We start from the raw sequence: 19,694 nt of genomic DNA on the forward strand, positions 1-19,694 counted from the left end.
CTGTTGTGTCCAACTTGATGATGGTGGTTGGAGCCGCCGTGTCCGACTTGTTGGACTGGGTGACAATGCTGATCCTTTGTCCCCGGAGGGTGGGGGGTACCTGCAAGGGACTCCGATGCTTAAGTTAGCAAGGGTATTAAGCAGGTATTGAGTAGAATCAGAATATGAGTTATACCTGGGTGCTCCAGTGTATTTATAGTGTTGAGACGTGACCTTTGTTGGATAAGATAAGTTAGTTATCTTATCTTATCTTTATCTTTAGGGTTGAGGTTAGCGTATCTTCAGCGGAACCGCCCTTATCTCTATAGGCTTAGGCCGTCTTAGGATTTGGGTCGTGTTCCTTCATTCGGGCCCTTTACTGGGCTCTCTTGTCGATTTGGCCGAGCTCTCTGAGAAGAGGTCGGATAGTCTGACCTGAAGAGGTCGGTCGCTTTATCTTCAATCATCCCAGGTCGAATAGCTCGACCCAGGGTATGAAAAGTGCCCTTGCTTGAGCTCGGTCTTCTTTTCTGAGGTTGAGTCCTAGACTTCGGTCCTTCTTGAGGCCGAACTCAAGCATTTTTATCGATTCCCCTTGTAGAAGTTGTTGAATGTAGAACGTTTTCTTCTAAAAGCACGCGCTTTTATATCAGCGCTTTGGAAACGTGCGAGGGTTTAATGCCTTTATTTAACATTAATTGCCCCGTTTCTCCTAGGCCCTTTTATTTTGATTTTGAAAACCCAGAAACGGTTTTTCTTCTTCATGCATTTCGTAACTTCTTCGCATTTCTCTCTTCTCCCGTTTTTAACTTTTCCTCTGTGTTTGCTCTGTTTTGCCTTACTCTTTCTCTGCGCCGTTTCATTTCGGTACTCCGTTGGTGCTTCCTTTGAGAGACGTTTTCCTGCCCCAGCTTTCTATTTTCTTCAGGACTTTCCAGGTTTGGTTTCTACTTTCCATTTCTTTACTTCTTTTTACTTTTTGACCTTCGGTTTATGATAAAGTTTTGGTTTTGCTTGCATGCTTGTTTGAAAAACTTGAATCTTTTTGCATTTGTCGTGCCTGTTTATCGCAGTGTGTTCTGGGGCTTCTTTCATTTTCTGCATGATCGCTTTCTGCTTAATGCCTTTAGAGCTTTCGCTTGTCATTGCCTTTCCTGTTTGTACTTTTGATGGTGTTTTTTGCCTAATTCTGGAAAAGGTTGTATCTTTGTTGTTGTTCTGTTTGGCATTGTTGACATTGACAGTGCTTTTGCTGGTAGACTGTAGAAAGATAGTTGCTCTAATGACTTTTCCGTTTTTTTTTATCTTGCTGGACGAAGTTCTTGTTGCTTTAGGCCTTTTTTCCTTGTTTTCGAGAAACGTTGGGGTGTAGGTTTTTCCCAGGGACCTTGCTTTGTTGTTGCTGCCTCCAAAGGATGCCCCAAGACTTTTGGTTTGAGTCTTGGGGTTTTCCTTTTCTGCATACCTCGTCTGTATGATATTTAAGTTTGCTTTCTACCTTCTCCGAGATGTTTTTAGTAACCCCGTCTTCTTTTCTTCCTTGTAGGATTAGTTGGCGCTATGTCTTCTCGCAATAACATCGTAGAGATGTCTTCCAGAGTTCCCGAGGGGATGTCCGACTGGCTGGACTCCCTTGTCTTGTTGTGTGTTTCTATTGTGGATGCCGAGTTCTGTGCTGAACTGAGGAAGCGTCATAGGATTTGTGGTAACAACGCTCGTGAGGAGGATTATGAGCTTGTTGCCCCTGACTCTGACGAGAGAGTTTGCTTTCCGACTTCTGTCGAGGGAGAGCGTCCCTTCTTTTATGCTTACGAGTACTTTTTTAGTCAGTTGAACGTTTCTTTTCCTTTTACCGCCTTTGAGACCGACTTGCTGTGGTCGTGTAATATTGCTCCTTCCCAACTTCACCCCAATTCCTGGGGTTTTATTAAGATTTTTCAACTTCTCTGCCATGAACTAGATGTATCTCCTTTCCAGACTTTGTTCCTTTATTTGTTTGTTTCCGCCAAGCCCGGTGGTTCCTCAAAAAAGAAAGCTTCTTGGGTTTCTTTTCGGTCCGCCCAGGGGCACAAAGTGTTTGCTATGTATGATGAGTCTTTTAAGGACTTTAAGAACTAATTTTTCAAAGTTCGAGCTGTTGAGGGGGTCCGCCCCTTTTTTCTTGATGAAAACGACGAGCCCTCCTTCCCCCTAGAGTGGCAAAAAGATGTACGAGTATCTCGCTACACTTGGGAGATGCTAGATAACATTGAACGCGCTTTTGTGGTTGTCCTCGAGGATCTTTGGGGGAAATCACCTCATCTTGATACGAAGAGATTCTTGAATGATCCTTCCTTGGTTCGAACTGTTCTGGGTATTTTGTTTGGCTTTGCTTTTATACTTGTTTTTCCTTTCTCTACATTACATTTGTAACTTTTGGCTGTTGCTATGTTTGCAGAGATGTCAAAAAATACTGATTCTTTGAAGGCCTTTAAAAAGGCGAAGAAGGCCACTGCTGCTCTGAACATCTCGGCCAAGGTGGCCGGAGAGGGATCTTCTCAGATTCTTTTGAAGCCTCCTGTACCGAGTTCCCCTGGACCGAGGAAAGCAATTCCTATTCCTCGGGTCCGCCTACTTGATCCTCCCCAATCATCTATTGCAGCTTCTGGTCCCCCTCCTAGTAAAAAGCAGAAAACCATTGAACCCTTCAATCTGGATGCCCCTGACTTTGATGCCGTTGAATTTATTGATCAGCAAATTGCTCCCTATGGTGGTCTTTCTATGGACGATGTGTCTCTCCTTCAGCACCTGTATTTTATGGCCAAGAATAGTGTGAAGATGGCTCATATGAGTGCGGCTATTTTTCGGACAGTTCAGGGGATTCCGATTCATGCCACCAAGTCTTTTATGGAGGAGGCCAAGTCGGAGTTTAATCGGATCAAGGGCCTGAAAGAGGAGTTGGAGGTGAAGTTGGCAAAGGTGGAGAAGGAGCTGGAGGGTGAAAAAGCTAGTTCTATCGCTCTTGCTGCTTCTTTGAGGCTGGCTGAAGACATGGCCCTAAAGCATAAGGATAGCTATGTCTCAGCTTATAGGGAAATCATGCACCTTCGGAGTGAGTTGGAGACTGCTCAGGCTGATTATGGTGAGCTTCAGGGCCATCTTGTGGGTAGCGTAACTGCTGCCTCCGAGAATCTGATGGAGCAGTTTCGCGTTGTTGCCCCTGATGCCGACCTGTCTCTTGTCAGCTTGGACAATGTGGTGAGGGATGGCAAGATTGTCCCTGACGACCAAGATGATGATGATACTGACCCTCCTCCAGTTCCTTCTCTCAAAGTGTCAACCTCCTCGGTTTTTCCTGTTACAGCTGATCCGGATTGCCAAATCCTGAACCGGGATGATGGAACTGTTGACGCTGTGCCTATTCAAGCTCGCCCTCCTTCTCCTGATTTTGATGCCACAAAGAAAGCTCCCGATGCTGCCGAGAAAACTTCTGTTGATTTGTAGTTGGCCCGACTTGTGGGCATTTTGTGGAAACTTTTTATAACTTTTTTGTGTAGATGGCCCAATGTGTGGGCTTTTTGAACTCTTTATTTTTCTCGTTTGACATTTTTAAGTTGCCTGTCTGGTAACTTCATTTTGAAAAACAAAAAGCCGCTTTCTGAGGTTGATTATAGTGGCTTTTTGAAGCTTCGCATTTATGCTTTCTTTGGCGTAATATCCCTTTATGAGTTATTTTTGTAATCCTCTTTCTTGGACCTCTGTTAGGTCTCTTTCAGGGATTACTTTTATAACTTATCTTTGTAGGAGACCGACTTCGTTAGGTCGATCTCTTCTAAGTTATTTTTGTAATCCTCTTTCTTGGACCTTTGTCCGGTCTCTTTCAGGGATTACTTTTATAACTTATCTTTGTAGGAGACCGACTTCGTTAGGTCGATCTCTTCTAAGTTATTTTTGTAATCCTCTTTCTTGGACCTTTGTCAGGTCTCTTTCAGGGATTACTTTTATAACTTATCTTTGTAGGAGACCGACTTCGTTAGGTCGATCTTTTCTAAGTTATTTTTGTAATCCTCTTTCTTGGACCTTTGTCAGGTCTCTTTCAGGGATTACTTTTATAACTTATCTTTGTAGGAGACCGACTTCGTTAGGTCGATCTCTTCTAAGTTATTTTTGTAATCCTCTTTCTTGGACCTTTGTCAGGTCTCTTTCAGGGATTACTTTTATAACTTATCTTTGTAGGAGACCGACTTCGTTAGGTCGATCTCTTCTAAGTTATTTTTGTAATCCTCTTTCTTGGACCTTTGTTAGGTCTCTTTCAGGGATTACTTTTATAACTTATCTTTGTAGGAGACCGACTTCGTTAGGTCGATCTCTTCTAAGTTATAGCAATTCCTCTTTAATAGGGTTGGCCAGACCTCTTTCCAGGGATTTGCTGATAACTTGGTTTGGCTTGGCCTGATTTTTTTATGTCGGCCAGCCTTATTAAGTTATTATATTAGCTATCCGTAAGACCTCGTCAGGTTCTTTTCTAGATTGCTTTCGATAACTTCTTACATTATTCTGTGTTCATCTTTGCCGATTTGTAGGAAGTGGTTGGCATATCGAGCTCGTCCTTTGGGTGAATCGCGTTTTCACCTTTATCGGACGATTTGTCTTTATCGTGGTCGTGCAGTGAATTTGTTTTTCACTTTTTGCCGACCTGTAGCTTTATAATCGGACGATGAATACTTTAGAATAATGCGTCTTGAAATCTTGTAGAATACCTAGATAAATTTTGTTCAGAGAAAAATGCAAATATGTACATGTGGGAATTTTTTCATCCTCTTAAGTTGGGTATGGTTTAGGTCTCGACCCGGTGCCTCATTAAAAAACCTTTTCAGGAAAAAGAGTGCATCCACTGGTGAGATCCTTTACCCTTTCTAACTGTAGTACCTTCTTAGGTTGCAGGCGTGCCATGACCTTGGCAGCTCCCGTCCGTCAAGTTCGGACACTCTGTAGTAGCCCTTCCCGAGTACTTTTATGACCCGGTATGGTCCTTTCCAATTGGCTGCCAGCTTTCCCTCTCTGGGTTGAGTTGTTCCTATATCATTTCGGATCAAGATGAGATCGTTCTCAGTGAAACTCCTTGGCACTACCCTTTGGTTGTATCTGAAAGCCATTTGACGTTTTAGTGCTTCTTCCCTAATCCGAGCTCTTTCCTGGATCTCAGGTAGTAGGTCGAGTTCTTCCCTCTGAAGTTGAGAGTTTGCTCCCTCATTATAATGGACTGCCCTGTGCGATCCTTCCTCAATTTCTACTGGAATCATTGCCTCCGTTCCGTATGTTAACCGGAATGGGGATTCCTTTGTGGTGGAATGTGGCGTCGTTCGATATGCCCATAGAACTTGTGGAAGCTCCTCTGCCCAGGCTCCTTTTGCATTTTGTAGTCTTCGTTTTAACCCTGCCAATATGACTTTATTGGCGGCTTCGGCCTGTCCGTTTGCTTGAGGGTGTTCGACAGAGGTAAACTGATGCTTTATATTCAAGTCGGCTACTAGTTTTCTGAAGCCCGCATCTGTGAATTGGGTACCATTGTCTGTGGTTATTGAATGTGGGACCCCGAATCTTGTGACAATATTTCTGTATAAGAACTTCCGGCTTCTCTGGGCAGTGGAGTTGGTTAAGGGTTCTGCCTCGATCCACTTTGTGAAATAATATACCCCTACTATGAGGAATTTAACTTGTCCCGATCCCTGGGGAAAGGGGCCGAGAAGGTCGAGTCCCCACTTCGCAAAAGGCCAAGGTGCGGTCACGCTGATGAGTTCTTCTGGTGGGGCAATATGGAAGTTGGCATGTTTCTGACATGGTGGACATGTCTTTACGAATTCTGTGGATTCTTTTTGTAAAGTTGGCAAGTAAAATCCCGCCCGGAGTATCTTTTTGGCAAGAGCCCGTGCTCCGAGATGATTACCGCACATGCCGCTGTGTACCTCTTCTAATACTTCCCTTGTGTGGAAAGTAGGTACGCATTTTAGTAATGGTACCGAGATCCCTCTTTTATACAGGGTGTTGTTTATGATGGTGTAGTGCTGTGCCTCTCTTTTTAGCTTTTTAGCCTCCTTTTCTCCTGTGGGGAGCGCCCCTGACTTGAGGTAGTCGATTATGGGAATCATCCAGCCTTGGTCCTGGCCCGTTATGGTTAGGACTTTTTCTGCTTCCGAGATTGATGGGTTCTGTAGCATTTCCTGGATGAGGCTTCTATTATTGCCTCCTGGTTTGGTGCTGGCTAGCTTTGAGAGTGCGTCAGCTCGAACATTTTGCTCACGAGGTATGTGGCAGATCTTGTATTCCTCCAATTGTTCGAGCTGTTGCTTGGTTTTAACCAGGTATCTTTTCATGACGGGATCTTTGGCTTGGTAACTCCCTATTATCTGTGATATGACCACTTGCGAATCACTATAGATGTTGAGTTTTCGAGCTCCTACTTCTCCAGCCAGTTTCAGGCCAGCTAGCAATGCTTCGTATTCTGCTTGGTTGTTTGAGGCCGGGAATCCGAACTTGAGGGAGAGCTCGACCTGGGTTCCCTGGTTGCTTTCTATTATTACTCCTGCGCCACTTCCCATTTTGTTTGAAGACCCATCCACATACAGATTCCACTCTATGGGGGCCTCTAGGGCATCTGTGAACTCAGCGATAAAATCGGCTAGGTATTGTGATTTGATGGCGGTTCGAGCTTCATATTGGAGGTCAAATTCTGACAGCTCGACTGCCCATTGTAGGATTCTGCCCGCTAAATCTGTTTTCTGTAGTATTTCTTTTAAGGGCTGATTAGTTCGAACTTTAATGGTGTGAGCCTGGAAGTAGGGGTGAAGTCGCCGAGATGTTAAGACGAGAGTGTAGGCAAATTTTTCTATTTTCTGATAGTTCAGCTCGGATCCCTGTAGTGCTTTGCTAATGAAGTAAATGGGTTGTTGCCCGTTTTCGCTTTCTCGGACCAGCGCTGATGCTACTGCTTTATCCCCTACTGCAAGATATAGTATGAGTGGTTCTCCTTCTTGAGGTCGGGATAGGATAGGTGGCTGTCCTAAGAACTTCTTAAAGTCTTGGAACGCTTGTTCGCATTCTGTAGTCCATTCAAACTGATTTCCTTTTCTTAAAGTAGCATAGAAGGGGAGAGATCTTATTGCAGCTCCTAATAGGAATCGGGATAGGGCGGCCAACCTCCCGTTGAGTTGTTGTACCTCTTTCACGCAGGTTGGGCTTTTCATGTTCAGTATGGCCTGGCATTTATCTGGATTTGCTTCAATTCCTCTTTGTGTGAGCATGAAGCTTAAGAATTTGCCTGCTTCTACCGCGAAGGTGCATTTAGTTGGATTAAGTCGCATATCATGCTTCCTGATGGTATCGAACACTTGGGCCAGGTCGGTCAACAGTGTCTGTTCGCTTTTCATTTTGATTAGCATGTCGTCGACATAAACTTCCATGATTTTCCCGATGTGATCCGAGAATACTTTGTTCATTAATCTTTGATAGGTGGCTCCTGCGTTCTTAAGGCCGAAAGGCATCATGATGTAGCAGTAGTTCGCCTTTGGCGTTAAGAACGAGGTCTTTTCTTGGTCCGGTGGGTACATAGGGATTTGGTTGTATCCTGAATACGCATCCATAAACGAGAGATATTTATATCCAGAGGAGGCATCTACCAGGGCGTCAATACTCGGGGGTGGATATAGATCTTTTAGGCAAGCTTTGTTGAGATCTGTGTAGTCGGTGCACATTCGCCACTTTCCATTTGATTTTTTCACCAGAACAACGTTGGCTAGCCATAGTGGGTATTTGACTTCCCTTATAAATCCAGCTTCCAATAGTGCCTGCACTTGCTCATCCACAGCTTGGGATCGTTCTGGCCCGAGCTTTCTTCGTCTTTGTTGTACTGGTCGAGATCCGGGATAAACTGCCAACTTGTGACACGTCAGCTGAGGGTCTATGCCTGGCATGTCCGCGGCTTTCCATGCAAACAAGTCGGCATTTTCTCGCAAGAATTGTATTAGCAGCTCTTTTAGATCTCCTTTAAAGACTGTGCCGATATTAGTTATTTTTTCCGAGGTGTCCCCGATTTGAATTTTTTCTATTCCACCTTCTGGTTGAGGGCGGAGTTCCTCTCGTCGTTGAACTCCACCCAGTTCGATTGTGTGGAACTCTTCTCCTTTGCCCCTAAGGTTGAGGCTCTCGTTGTAGCAGCGACACGCTATCCTCTGATCTGCTTTTATCGTAGCTATCCCTTTTGGAGTTGGAAATTTCATGCATAGGTGTGGGGTTGAAACTATTGCGCCGAGTTGATTGTGCGTAGTCCGACCTATGAGAGAGTTGTAGGCCGAGCTTACGTCTACTACAATGTAGTCTATTTTGAGGGTCTTGGATTGGTCTCCCTTTCCAAAGGTTGTATGAAGTGATATGTATCCTAGTGGTCGAACCGGAATGTCTCCTAGCCCGAACAAGCTGTTTGGATATGCTTTAAGTTCTTTTTCTTCTAAGCCGAGTTTATCAAAGGCTGTTTTGAATAAGATGTCAGCAGAGCTCCCCTGATCTATCAGCGTCCGATGTAGGTTGGTGTTTGCCAGTATGATGGTGATTACCATGGGATCGTCGTGTCCTGTGATGATGCCGGTCGCGTCTTCTTTAGTGAATGTTATCGTTGGTATGTTGAGTGCTCCTTCCTCTCCTTCGACGTGGTATACTTCTTTGAGGTATCTCTTATGGGAGGATTTGGAGATTCCTCCTGCTGCGAAGCCGCCATGTATCATATGGACATGTCTTTCTGGCGTCCGAGGTGATTGTTCTATTCGTTCGGCGTCATCATCTCGTCGTCTCTTTCTTTGCTCATCATCTCGGGTCGCCAGGAATCGATCTAGTTTTCCTTCTCTCACTAATTTTTCAATGATGTTTTTCAAATCAAAGCATTCGTTGGTGGAGTGTCCTCGGATCCGATGATATTCACAATACTCCTTTCGGTTTCCTCCTCCCTTTTTGCCTTTCAATGGCCGTGCTGGGGGAATTTTTTCCGTGTGGCAGACTTCTTTGTATATTTCAACCAAGGATGCCCTAAGAGGAGTGTAGTTATGGTACTTCTTAATTTTCTCCCCTTGTTTGTCATCTTTCCTTTTGAATTCCTTGTCCCTGAGGCTCCCGATTTCGAGGATTCCCCTAAACGAGCGTTTTCTTCCATGTTGATGTATTTTTCAGCTCTCTCCTGTACATTGTCGAGGGTAGTCGGGTATTTTTTCGATATAGATTGGCTGAAAGGTCCCTCTCGCAGACCGTTGATGAGTCCCATGATTGCGGCTTCCGTGGGTAAACTTTGTATGTCCATGCATGTTTTGTTGAACATTTCCATGTAGTTGCGAAGGCTCTCCCAATCTCCTTGTTTGATTCCTAATAAGCTGGGGGCGTGCTTAGCTTTATCCTTTTGAATGGAAAATCTTGCTAAGAATTTTTTAGCTAGGTCGTTGAAACTTGAGATGGATTTTGGTGGTAAGTTGTCGAACCACCGCATAGCTGTTTTTGTCAGAGTTGTTTGGAAGGCTTTACAGCGAATCGCATTTGGGGCATCAGTGAGGTACATTCTGCTTCTGAAGTTACTGAGATGGTGGTTGGGATCCGTGGTGCCGTCGTATAGAGCCATATCTTGGAGTTTGAAGTCTTTCGGAATTTTAGTTTTCATAATTTCTCTAGTGAAGGGGTCTTGCTCTTTGTGTGAATTTTCTTCTGGATTAGCGCGGGGAGCTTTTGATTTGAGACCGGCTTCCAATTGCTGTAGCTTTTCTTCCAATTCCCGACGTCTCCGTATTTCCCTTTATAGATCCCTTCCGATTTCTCGCTGTTGCTGGGTTTCTTTTTCCAGCTGCTTTAAGTGATCTAGAAGTGTTTCTATGGTCCCTGCATTTGGTGAACCTTTGTTTCTATTAGTTTTCGGTATGTCTTGTAGCGTAGCATCCATGTTCTTGTGTGGTGTTCGATCCTCCAAATCTGAGTCGTGGTTATTGTCATGGTCGTCTGCCATGGTGGTGGGATGACTTCCAGGTTCCCCGGCAACGGCGCCAATGTTCCGTAGGTTACCTGAAACTAGAGGTCGATCTCTGTTGAGATCTCCTGCGTGGGTCGGAACTGTTGTGTCCAACTTGATGATGGTGGTTGGAGCCGTCGTGTCCGACTTGTTGGACTGGGTGACAATGCTGATCCTTCGTCCCCGGAGGGTGGGGGGTACCTGCAAGGGACTCCGATGCTTAAGTTAGCAAGGGTATTAAGCAGGTATTGAGTAGAATCAGAATATGAGTTACACCTGGGTGCTCCAGTGTATTTATAGTGTTGAGACGTGACGTTTGTTGGATAAGATAAGTTAGTTATCTTATCTTATCTTTATCTTTAGGGTTGAGGTCAGCGTATCTTCAGCGGAACCGCCCTTATCTCTATAGGCTTAGGCCGTCTTAGGATTTGGGTCGTGTTCCTTCATTCGGGCCCTTTACTGGGCTCTCTTGTCGATTTGGCCGAGCTCTCTGAGAAGAGGTCGGATAGTCTGACCTGAAGAGGTCGGTCGCTTTATCTTCAATCATCCCAGGTCGGATAGCTCGACCCAGGGTATGAACAGAGGGTAAAATTGATTCAGGAATTTGTCTGATAACTGTTTCCATGTCTTTATGCTTGCTGTAGGTTAGTTATTCAACCACCTCTTAGCTTGATCTTTTACAGCAAATGGAAACAGTAATAATCTGTAGACATCCTAATTCACCTCTTTATCACGTACTGTGTTAGCAAGTTGTAAGAATTATGCCAGAAACTCAGTAGGTTCTTCCTGTGGAAGACAAGAATACTGGCAATTTTGCTGCACCATGATAATGAGTTGGGGATTTAGCTCAAAGCTGCTTGCTTTAATGGGAGGTATACAGATGCTACTCCCATATGCAGCTGTAATGGGGTTAGCATATGACCCCAGAGTCCTTCTGGACTGTTCAATTCCACTTAGGTCCATGATGGAGAAAGGGAATATGATATGGATTCACAAGTAAAGTAAATTTTTTTTTTTATTAAAGGTGACCGAAAAATTTAAAATAAAATAAAATAAAATTTCGAAAACTAGAAACAATAAGATCAAAACAAATTGAAAACTAAATCAATTAGTTAAAAAAAATTTTGGAATTAGCAATTGAAAAGATATGATTGAAAATTATCTTGAAAAATATTTAATTTTTGAAATGAGGAAAGAGAAAAATAACAAAATGACACCAAACTTAGAATTTTTAGAAAATCAGACACAAATTTTCGAAAACTTAAAGGAAAACACAAAGAAGACACCAAACTTAGAATTTGAAACTAAACTCAAATAAAAGACTCTAAACCAACAAAAATAAAACAGTCCTAATCTAAGCAACAAGATAAATCGTCAGTTGTCCAAACTCGAACAATCCCCGGCAACGGCGCCAAAAACTTGGTGCACGAAATTGCAATCACACTTTTGCGATTCCGCACAACTAACCAGCAAGTGCACTGGGTCGTCCAAGTAATACCTTACGTGAGTAAGGGTCGATCCCACGGAGATTGTCGGCATGAAGCAAGCTATGGTTATCTTGTAACTCTTAGTCAGGATATCAATAATTCTCAGGTTTAATTGTGAAAAGTAGAAGAACATGAAATAAATACTTGTTTTGCAGTAATGGAGAACAGGCTGAGGTTTTGGAGATGCTCTATCTTTCGAATCTCTGCTTTCCTACTGTCTTCTTCTTCAAGCACACAAGGCTCCTTCCATGGCAAGCTGTATGTAGGGTTTCACCGTTGTTAATGGCTACCTCCCATCCTCTCAGTGAAAATTTTCAACGCGCTCTGTCACAGCACGGCTATTCATCTGTCGGTTCTCAATCAGGTCGGAATAGAATCCAGTGATTCTTTTGCGTCTGTCACTAACGCCCAACCTTCAGGAGTTTGAAGCTCATCACAGTCATTCAATCCTTGAATCCTACTCAGAATACCACAGACAAGGTTTAGACGTTCCGGATTCTCTTGAATGCCGCCATCAATTCTAGCTTATACCACGAAGATTCTGATTAAGGAACCCAAGAGATATCTACTCAATCTAAGGTAGAACGGAGGTGGTTGTCAGGCACACGTTCATAGGTGAGAATAATGATGACTGTCACAGATCATCATATTCATCAAGTTTAGGAACAAGTGATATCTTAGAATAGAAGCAAGCGTGATTGAATGAAAAACAGTAGTAATTGCATTAATACATCAAGACACAGCAGAGCTCCTCACCCCCAACCATGGGGTTTAGAGACTCATGCCGTAGAAGGTACAGTATGAAACGTGTAAAGTGTCATGAGGTCCAGATACAATATCAAAAGGTCCTATTAATAGTGAACTAGTAACCTAGGGTATACAGAAATGAGTAAATAACGTAAAAATCCACTTCCGGGGTCCACTTGGTGTGTGCTTGGGCTGAGCATTGAAGCTTTCATGTGTAGAGACTTTTTCTGGAGTTAAACGCCAGCTTTTATGCCAGTTTGGGCGTTTAACTCCAATTTTTGTGCAGTTCCGGCGTTTAACGCTGGGATTTCTGAAGCTGATTTGCAACACCGGTTTGGGCCATCAAATCTCGGGCAAAGTATGGACTATTATACATTGCTGGAAAGCCCAGGATGTCTAATTTCCAACGCAATTAAGAGCGCGCCAATTGGGTTTTTGTAGCTCCAGAAAATCCACTTCGAGTGCAGGGAGGTCAGAATCCAACAGCATCTGCAGTCCTTTTCAGCCTCTGAATCAGATTTTTGCTCAGGTCCCTCAATTTCAGCCAGAAAATATTTGAAATCACAGAAAAACACACAAACTCATAGTAAAGCCCAGAAAAGTGAATTTTAACTAAAAACTAATAAAAATGTAATAAAAACTAACTAAAATATACTAAAAACATACTAAAATCAATGCCAAAAAGCGTATAAATTATCCGCTCATCAGTGCTCTTGAGTCATTAATACCCAATTTAAATTGGTGATCTAGAGTGATTAGTCAATCTTGTTTCCATTAACATTACATATGGATTAGGATTAACTAGGCTTATTTGACTTTCTTCCGATGTTGGAGATAACAAAATAGGATTAGCTCTTGATAACTATTGTGTTATAATTAATAGCTAGGATAGAAAACCTTGATTCTCAATTCTTGCCATGAATGTCTCTTTTTATTATTTGTTATCTTTATTTGTTTGATTTACTTTCTTGTCATTTAAATTTCTTGTTATTTAGATTTTTGTCTTCTTAATTGCAAACAACCATTTGAACCTCATAACCGATATTACACATACCTCACTACAATTCCTTTGAGAGACGATCCGAGATCTAATACTCTCGGTATTTTTATTGATTTACACTTGTGACAAACAAAATTAAACTCTGATTGAGGGTTCGTCGGTTTGGAACTATACTTGCAATGAAGTGATTTCTTTTCTTGAGAAGAAATTCTAAATCGGCATTTTCCTCACATCACATAACTAGAAAAATAAACAATGTAACAATTATATGTTCTAATAAACTAAAAATCTAAGATCGAAATCCTCCAATATCTTTAGCTTTCATGGGATCAACATCATCATCTTCACCATCTTCATCATGAACATCAATCCCATGTTTCCATCCTGTATCACGTCTATTTCCACTTGAAATTTTTTCTCCGTGAAATGGTAGGTCTAGGAATACTAGAAATACTATCCCTGAACCAACATTCTCAGACATTTTGTCCTTAAATCAATAAATCAACAATATCAAATTATTAAATTTAGAATTCAGACATTCAGTAACAACTAACAAATAAAAAATCTAGTAACAACTAACAACTATCACAGAATTAAGTTCAACAATGAATTAACAACTATTGCAGAATTCAATAACAAGTAACAATTATCACAGAAACATAATAAGTAAGAAATGGAAGTAATTAAGTTGTACATTTTTTAAAACATACTTGAATGGAGAAGAGGTTCCAAGCATAGTTGTGTTGTCATTGTTGTGCATTCAGACAAGCAGCGACGGTGCGCAAATAGAAAACGGCAGCTCGGCGGAGGGTAGAAGAGTTGACGAATGCTGGCAACAGGCAAGTGGCAACGCAACAAACGGCAGCCGCACAGTAGACGACAGATGCTCCACATGAAGAGGAATCGAACAGAACAGAAAGTGAGAGAGTAAGGAAAAGTAGAGTAAAAAGTAGAGAACGGCATGCGCACAGGCGAGCGACGAACGACAGACAGACAAAGGTGAGAGAGAAAATGAGAGTGAGAGTGAGAGAATAAAAGAGATTAGAGAGGGAGAGAAAAGTAAGTGATGATCCAAAGTCAATTAGGGTTGCATTCTTCTCTTATTTAGGCCATAACGATGCTGTTTTGGGCCAAAATGGGAACCCAAATCAAATTTTCTAACTCGAGCTCAAACTCACGATTTTGATCGAGTTTATACGATTCTAGCCTAGTCTACTAAAAAATGAGTTTGTGTATGAGTTAACTCAATTCCACTACCTAAACTCATAACCTCAGACGAGTTTGATAACAATGATTAGCTCAATTGCCCATTTTTGAATCTAACGCCAACACTACTACTCTGGAATGCTTGTGCCAAGCAATTTCCAATTTCCAAAGAATAGCTTCAATCTCAACCTCAATGGCTTTTGCATTTTTTTTCCTTGCAAAACCTCCTTTCCAACATCCCTCAATGTAGAGATTAAAAGAAGGAAGGGTGTAGAAGGAAAGGAATGTTGATATATGAGAGGAAGCAGATGGTGGTGGGGTAGTGAGGTTTCAGTTAATGGAGAAAGAAAGAAAAAAAGAAGTTGAGGGTGAAAGGAGTAAGAGAAGGTTATGTGAATTGTGTGTATGGTGAAGAGAGGTGAAGAAATGGGGTATATATAGGACAGAGGGGTAGTGGGTTCAGTTAGGGTGAGAAGGGGTGGGAGGGAAATGGAATTTGAATGTGGTTAATGGGGAAGAGAGATTGATGGGAAAGAGGAGTGATGATTGGGTGAAGTGGGGTGTGAGTTAAAGAGATCATGCAAGGTAGGATTCCCAAAATTTCAAAACTCCCGATATGGATTTCTATGACGGAATGACTGACTTGAGGAATCACCTCAGTAATTTCAAGAGTTAGATGTAGCTAGCCAATTCCTCTTATGCGACTTGTTGTAAAGCCTTCCTGATAACTTTGACCAAAACCGCGATGAAATAGTTTGATAACTTACCTCCCAAGTCGGTAACTTACTTTGATGACCTAGCTAGGAAGTCCTTTACTAGATTTTCAATTCAGAAAGAGAAAGTGAAGCATGCTCCAAGCTTGCTAGGGGTTAAATAGAAAGTCGAAGAGACACTCTGAGACTACATGAGGTTCAACAAAGCTTGTTTGGAAATACAAAACTTGCCTACTGAAGTAGTGATAATGGGACTAGTTAATGGCCTTGAAGAAGGGTTGTTCTCTCAATCCATATCCAAGCGACACCCGACTTTCTTGTACGAAGTACAATAGCGGGCCGAAAAATACATCAACATAGAAAAAAATTCCCGACTTAGAGAGCCTCCCCCAAGGCCCAACCTGTCCTACCCAACTCGAGAAAAAGAGAAAGAAGCTAAAAAAAAGGAGGAGTACAACTTGGAAAAACCTCGAAGGTATTATAATTACACCCCACTTCGAGTCTCTCTTGTAGATGTCTATAGGGAGATATGCTACAGTGAGAAACTTCCTCCTCCTTGCCTAATTAAACATAAAAAGGTAGGAATTCATATAGAAACTATGAGTACCACAAGCTTTATGGATATTCTACCAATGGTTGTTGTGATTTAAAGAATGTCATAGAAAAGTTGGCTAGAGAAGGTCGGCTAGATAGATACATGGCTGAGAGGTCAGACGACCAAAGAAAAAGGAAGAAAGATGAAGACGGGGTCAACAAGAACACCCCCCACTAACTTGAATGACACATACACATGATTAATAGAGGGTTTGCTAGAGGAAGAATCCCAAAATCCTCACGAAAAAAGGCATCTTAAAGAGGTATACCAAGTCGGGGAAGATAACAAAACTCCTGATTAACCAACCATGTCGTTCATGAAGAAGATGATCAAGGAGTGACACCTGGCCACGACGACCCAGTAGTAATAACAATAATCATTGCCAATGTAAATCTTCATAGAACTCTGGTGGATCAAGGGGAGTTCGGCGAACATATTGTTTAAACCCACTTTTGACAAACTCTGTTTAGAAGAAAAGGATCTTTAGGCGTACCTAGACAACATCTTCGGGCTGGGAGACACGCCGATCCAACCTCTTGGATTTATCTCCATATACACCACCTTTGGAAAGGGCATAAATTCAAGGACGTTAAGCGTTGACTATATTGTGGTCGACATCATGTCAGTATATATGCCCTAATAGGTCGGACTACTTTAAACCGACTAGCAGCAGTTGTCTCTAAACATCATTTGTGCATAAAGTTTTTCATTCTAGAAAGAATTGCCACCATAAAGGGAGATCAAAAGTTGGCATAAAAGTGTTACAATGAAGCCTTAATCTAAAAGGCAACCCATGCGGAAAAGAAGTCAACAATATCGTACTCAGCCCAAATTTGATGGTTGTGTCCTAGGTTGGGAAAAAGCTTTCAGAGCTAATTCGCGATTAAGGTATCCAGACAACTGGAACAGAGCAGGGCAAGTGGCAAGCTAAACTTTCCCAGGCTGCAATTGAGTTAATCGGGGTGAGCATCTCCACTTTTTTGTGCAGGAGGTATGTTGTGTTTGCTTCTATGTTTTTTTTGTGCAATTGTTTACATTAAAAAAAGTTATCTTTTTTTTTCTTTTTTCAATTTGTCTTTTTGCTGCAACTAATTAGATTCATAAAAAAGTTCTCTTACTAATCATGAATTAATTTGGATTTGGAGTTAGATGTGTATTATTAATTAGCCTTTATAAGATGCACTAACACCAATAATTAAAATTGCGCAGGATAGTGGTAAAAACAATGGAACTCACAATGGATGATCACACTAATCATGAAGTTTGATGTTTTGTAATGAAGTATGTAAAGGAAGTAGATTTGTGATAGTTGTTGGAATTATAATTCATATATTAAGAATTCATGGGTAACTTATTATGACTTTGATTTTTGGTAATTTGTTAAAATGCTATGTTATGATAAAAGTTTATTTTTTGGTGACAAATTTATATATGTTGGATTCGTTGATTTAAAATTTTTGGTCTATGATTTAAAATTATATATGAATTTTATAATGTTTTATTAGGAAGATTAATGAAAAAAGAAAATAGGTTTTCTGAGCCAACTTATAGCCAAACTTAAAAAATGTGACCATATTGTACAGTAGTGCATAACAGCCAGACTCAATAAACGTGGCCATAAATTAGGAACTGGTACACTTCAAAAGCATAGCCATATCCTCAGCTATTGACATGCTTTTCAAACGTAGCCATATCTTCCACTATTGGCATGCTTCAAAAACGTAGCCATATATTTTCCTATTGAAACGCTTTAAAAGCATGGCTATAGGGATATACATATAGCCACATTTTTTCGCGTGGCAATATATGAAAGCGTGGCAAAAAATAAAGTGTGCCAATAGATCAATAAAAGCGTTGCGATAGAGCATTCGGCACCCTTGCGGATGTGTGATAAACCACAATTTTATGGTTTATCTTGTATTAAATTTGATGGATTTTATCAACTTTTCCTATATTTATTCACTGAAATGGCATGGTTTTGTGAATTTCTCCGAGTGAACTACCAACCTGGCCCTTGTCCATTTCTCAGAATGACAATGCGACCCTTTACCATAAAAACGATCTACTTCGGTTTCTGTCCTCTACTTCCGTGACCCAACGCGGTCCCTGTGGGTGTTTTTCCGTCAACTATGGACAGAAAATGCTGACGTGTCAGGTTCAACAATCGACATGGGCTTAATTGTCTCCAAATTCGTTAGGGGTTTATTTGTCCATATTCTTTAAATGATATTTTTTAAAAAAAATTTTAGTCATTATATTAATATTCTTTTTTTAATAAATTAATGAATATATGGTATAATAAGTACAAACTAATTAATAAATTCTTTAAATTTTATAATATCATTTATTGTGAAACTAAATAAATAATTTTTAAATATATAAATAATAAATCTTAAAATACGATTAATACATTAAAAATAATCCTATGATATAATATTAGTATTATAATCTAGATAATTTTTACAATAAAATAAAAAATAATAACACATTATTTGATATGTAGTAAATATTTTTTTTGAGTAATAACGAATTTAATTTTTTCTATCTTTAAACTAAATTAATAATTCTATTTGATATCTTTGCACTAAATATACACCATGAGTAGGCTATTAATACTAAATAAAATAAAACATAATATATATATATATATATATATATATATATATATATATATATATATATTATGAAGACCATTTATAAACTCAACAAGCTCAAAGCATCAATAATACTATTAATCTATTAATAATACATATTCTCATAAGGTACATATTTGTAAAGATTTATCAATATAAGAATAGTATGGATTAACTAAAATTTTATGTATATTAAAATTCAATTAAATTTACATATATTTTACTGAAAATATTATTCATAGATTAATAATATTATTAATGTTTTGAGTTTATTGAGTTTATAAATGGTCTCCATAATATATATATATATATATATATATATATATATATATATATATATTTTATTTCATTTAGTATTAGACTATTAGTAGCCTACTCATAGTGTATTTTAGTACAAAAATATCAAATAGAATTATTAATTTAGTTTAAAGAAATAAAAAAATTAAATTTGTTATTACTCAAAAATTTTTTACTATATATCAAATAATGTGTTCATTAGTTTTTATTTTATTATGAAAATTATCTAGATCATAATACTAATAGTATATCATAAGATTTTTTTTATTAACATATTAACCAAATTTTAATATTTATTATTTATATATATTTAAAATTACATTTGAGAATTATTCATAATATATGATATTTTTAAATTTGAATAATTTATTAATTAGTTTGTAATTATTATTCCATATATTAAAAAATTTATTAAAAAAGAATATTATATAATGAATAAAAAATTTAAAAAATATATTATTTAAAGAATAAGGACAAATAAATCCTTAACCAATTTGAATTTAGAGACAATTAGGTCCCTGTCCATTTTTAAACCTAACACGTCAGCATCTTTCGTTCAAAGTTGACGGAAAAATACCCACAGGGACCGTTTTGGGTCATGGAGAAGTAGAGGATAGGGACCAAAGTGGATCGTTTTTATGGTGAGGGATCACATTGTCATTCTGAGAAATGGATAGAGACCGGGTTAAAAATTACAATGTTTCTGTAATAAAATTTTGATGTTCTATGTTCCTTTGATGTTTGTTTGAGCTATTGTTATTATTCTCTTGCAATTGGTAGTTATAGATTTTATGATTCATATAATTTTCCATATGTTTTCTTTTATGCATATTATGTGTTTGATGAAATACTTCTTTTATTTTTAGAGTAGATTTTTGCATTCTTGACTTGGGTTGGTAATTTGGGTGACCTTGAGTTACTAATGTCCAAGTTGATTGATAATTTGGAGATCTTAATTAGTCTTGTTTGCATTGATTCTAGTCTTTCACTAAGTTAATTAGTGAGTTGGCTAGGACTTATGG

The 19,694-nt window shown here is 39.7% G+C and overlaps 1 protein-coding gene across 1 annotated transcript; it reads right to left on the bottom strand.

Moving 5' to 3' along the window:
* Positions 1-4,684: 4,684 nt before the first annotated feature.
* Positions 4,685-6,557, bottom strand: LOC130957241 (uncharacterized). The gene is made up of 3 exons (XM_057884112.1): positions 6,260-6,557; positions 4,915-5,437; positions 4,685-4,718 (listed from the first exon to the last, which is right to left on the bottom strand). Exons 1-3 carry the CDS (start codon positions 6,555-6,557, stop codon positions 4,685-4,687), a joined length of 855 nt encoding a protein of 284 aa, XP_057740095.1.
* Positions 6,558-19,694: the final 13,137 nt, after the last annotated feature.

The sequence above is a fragment of the Arachis stenosperma genome, chromosome 10, assembly GCF_014773155.1.
Source record: "Arachis stenosperma cultivar V10309 chromosome 10, arast.V10309.gnm1.PFL2, whole genome shotgun sequence".
In the NCBI taxonomy this organism is placed as follows: domain Eukaryota; kingdom Viridiplantae; phylum Streptophyta; class Magnoliopsida; order Fabales; family Fabaceae; genus Arachis; species Arachis stenosperma.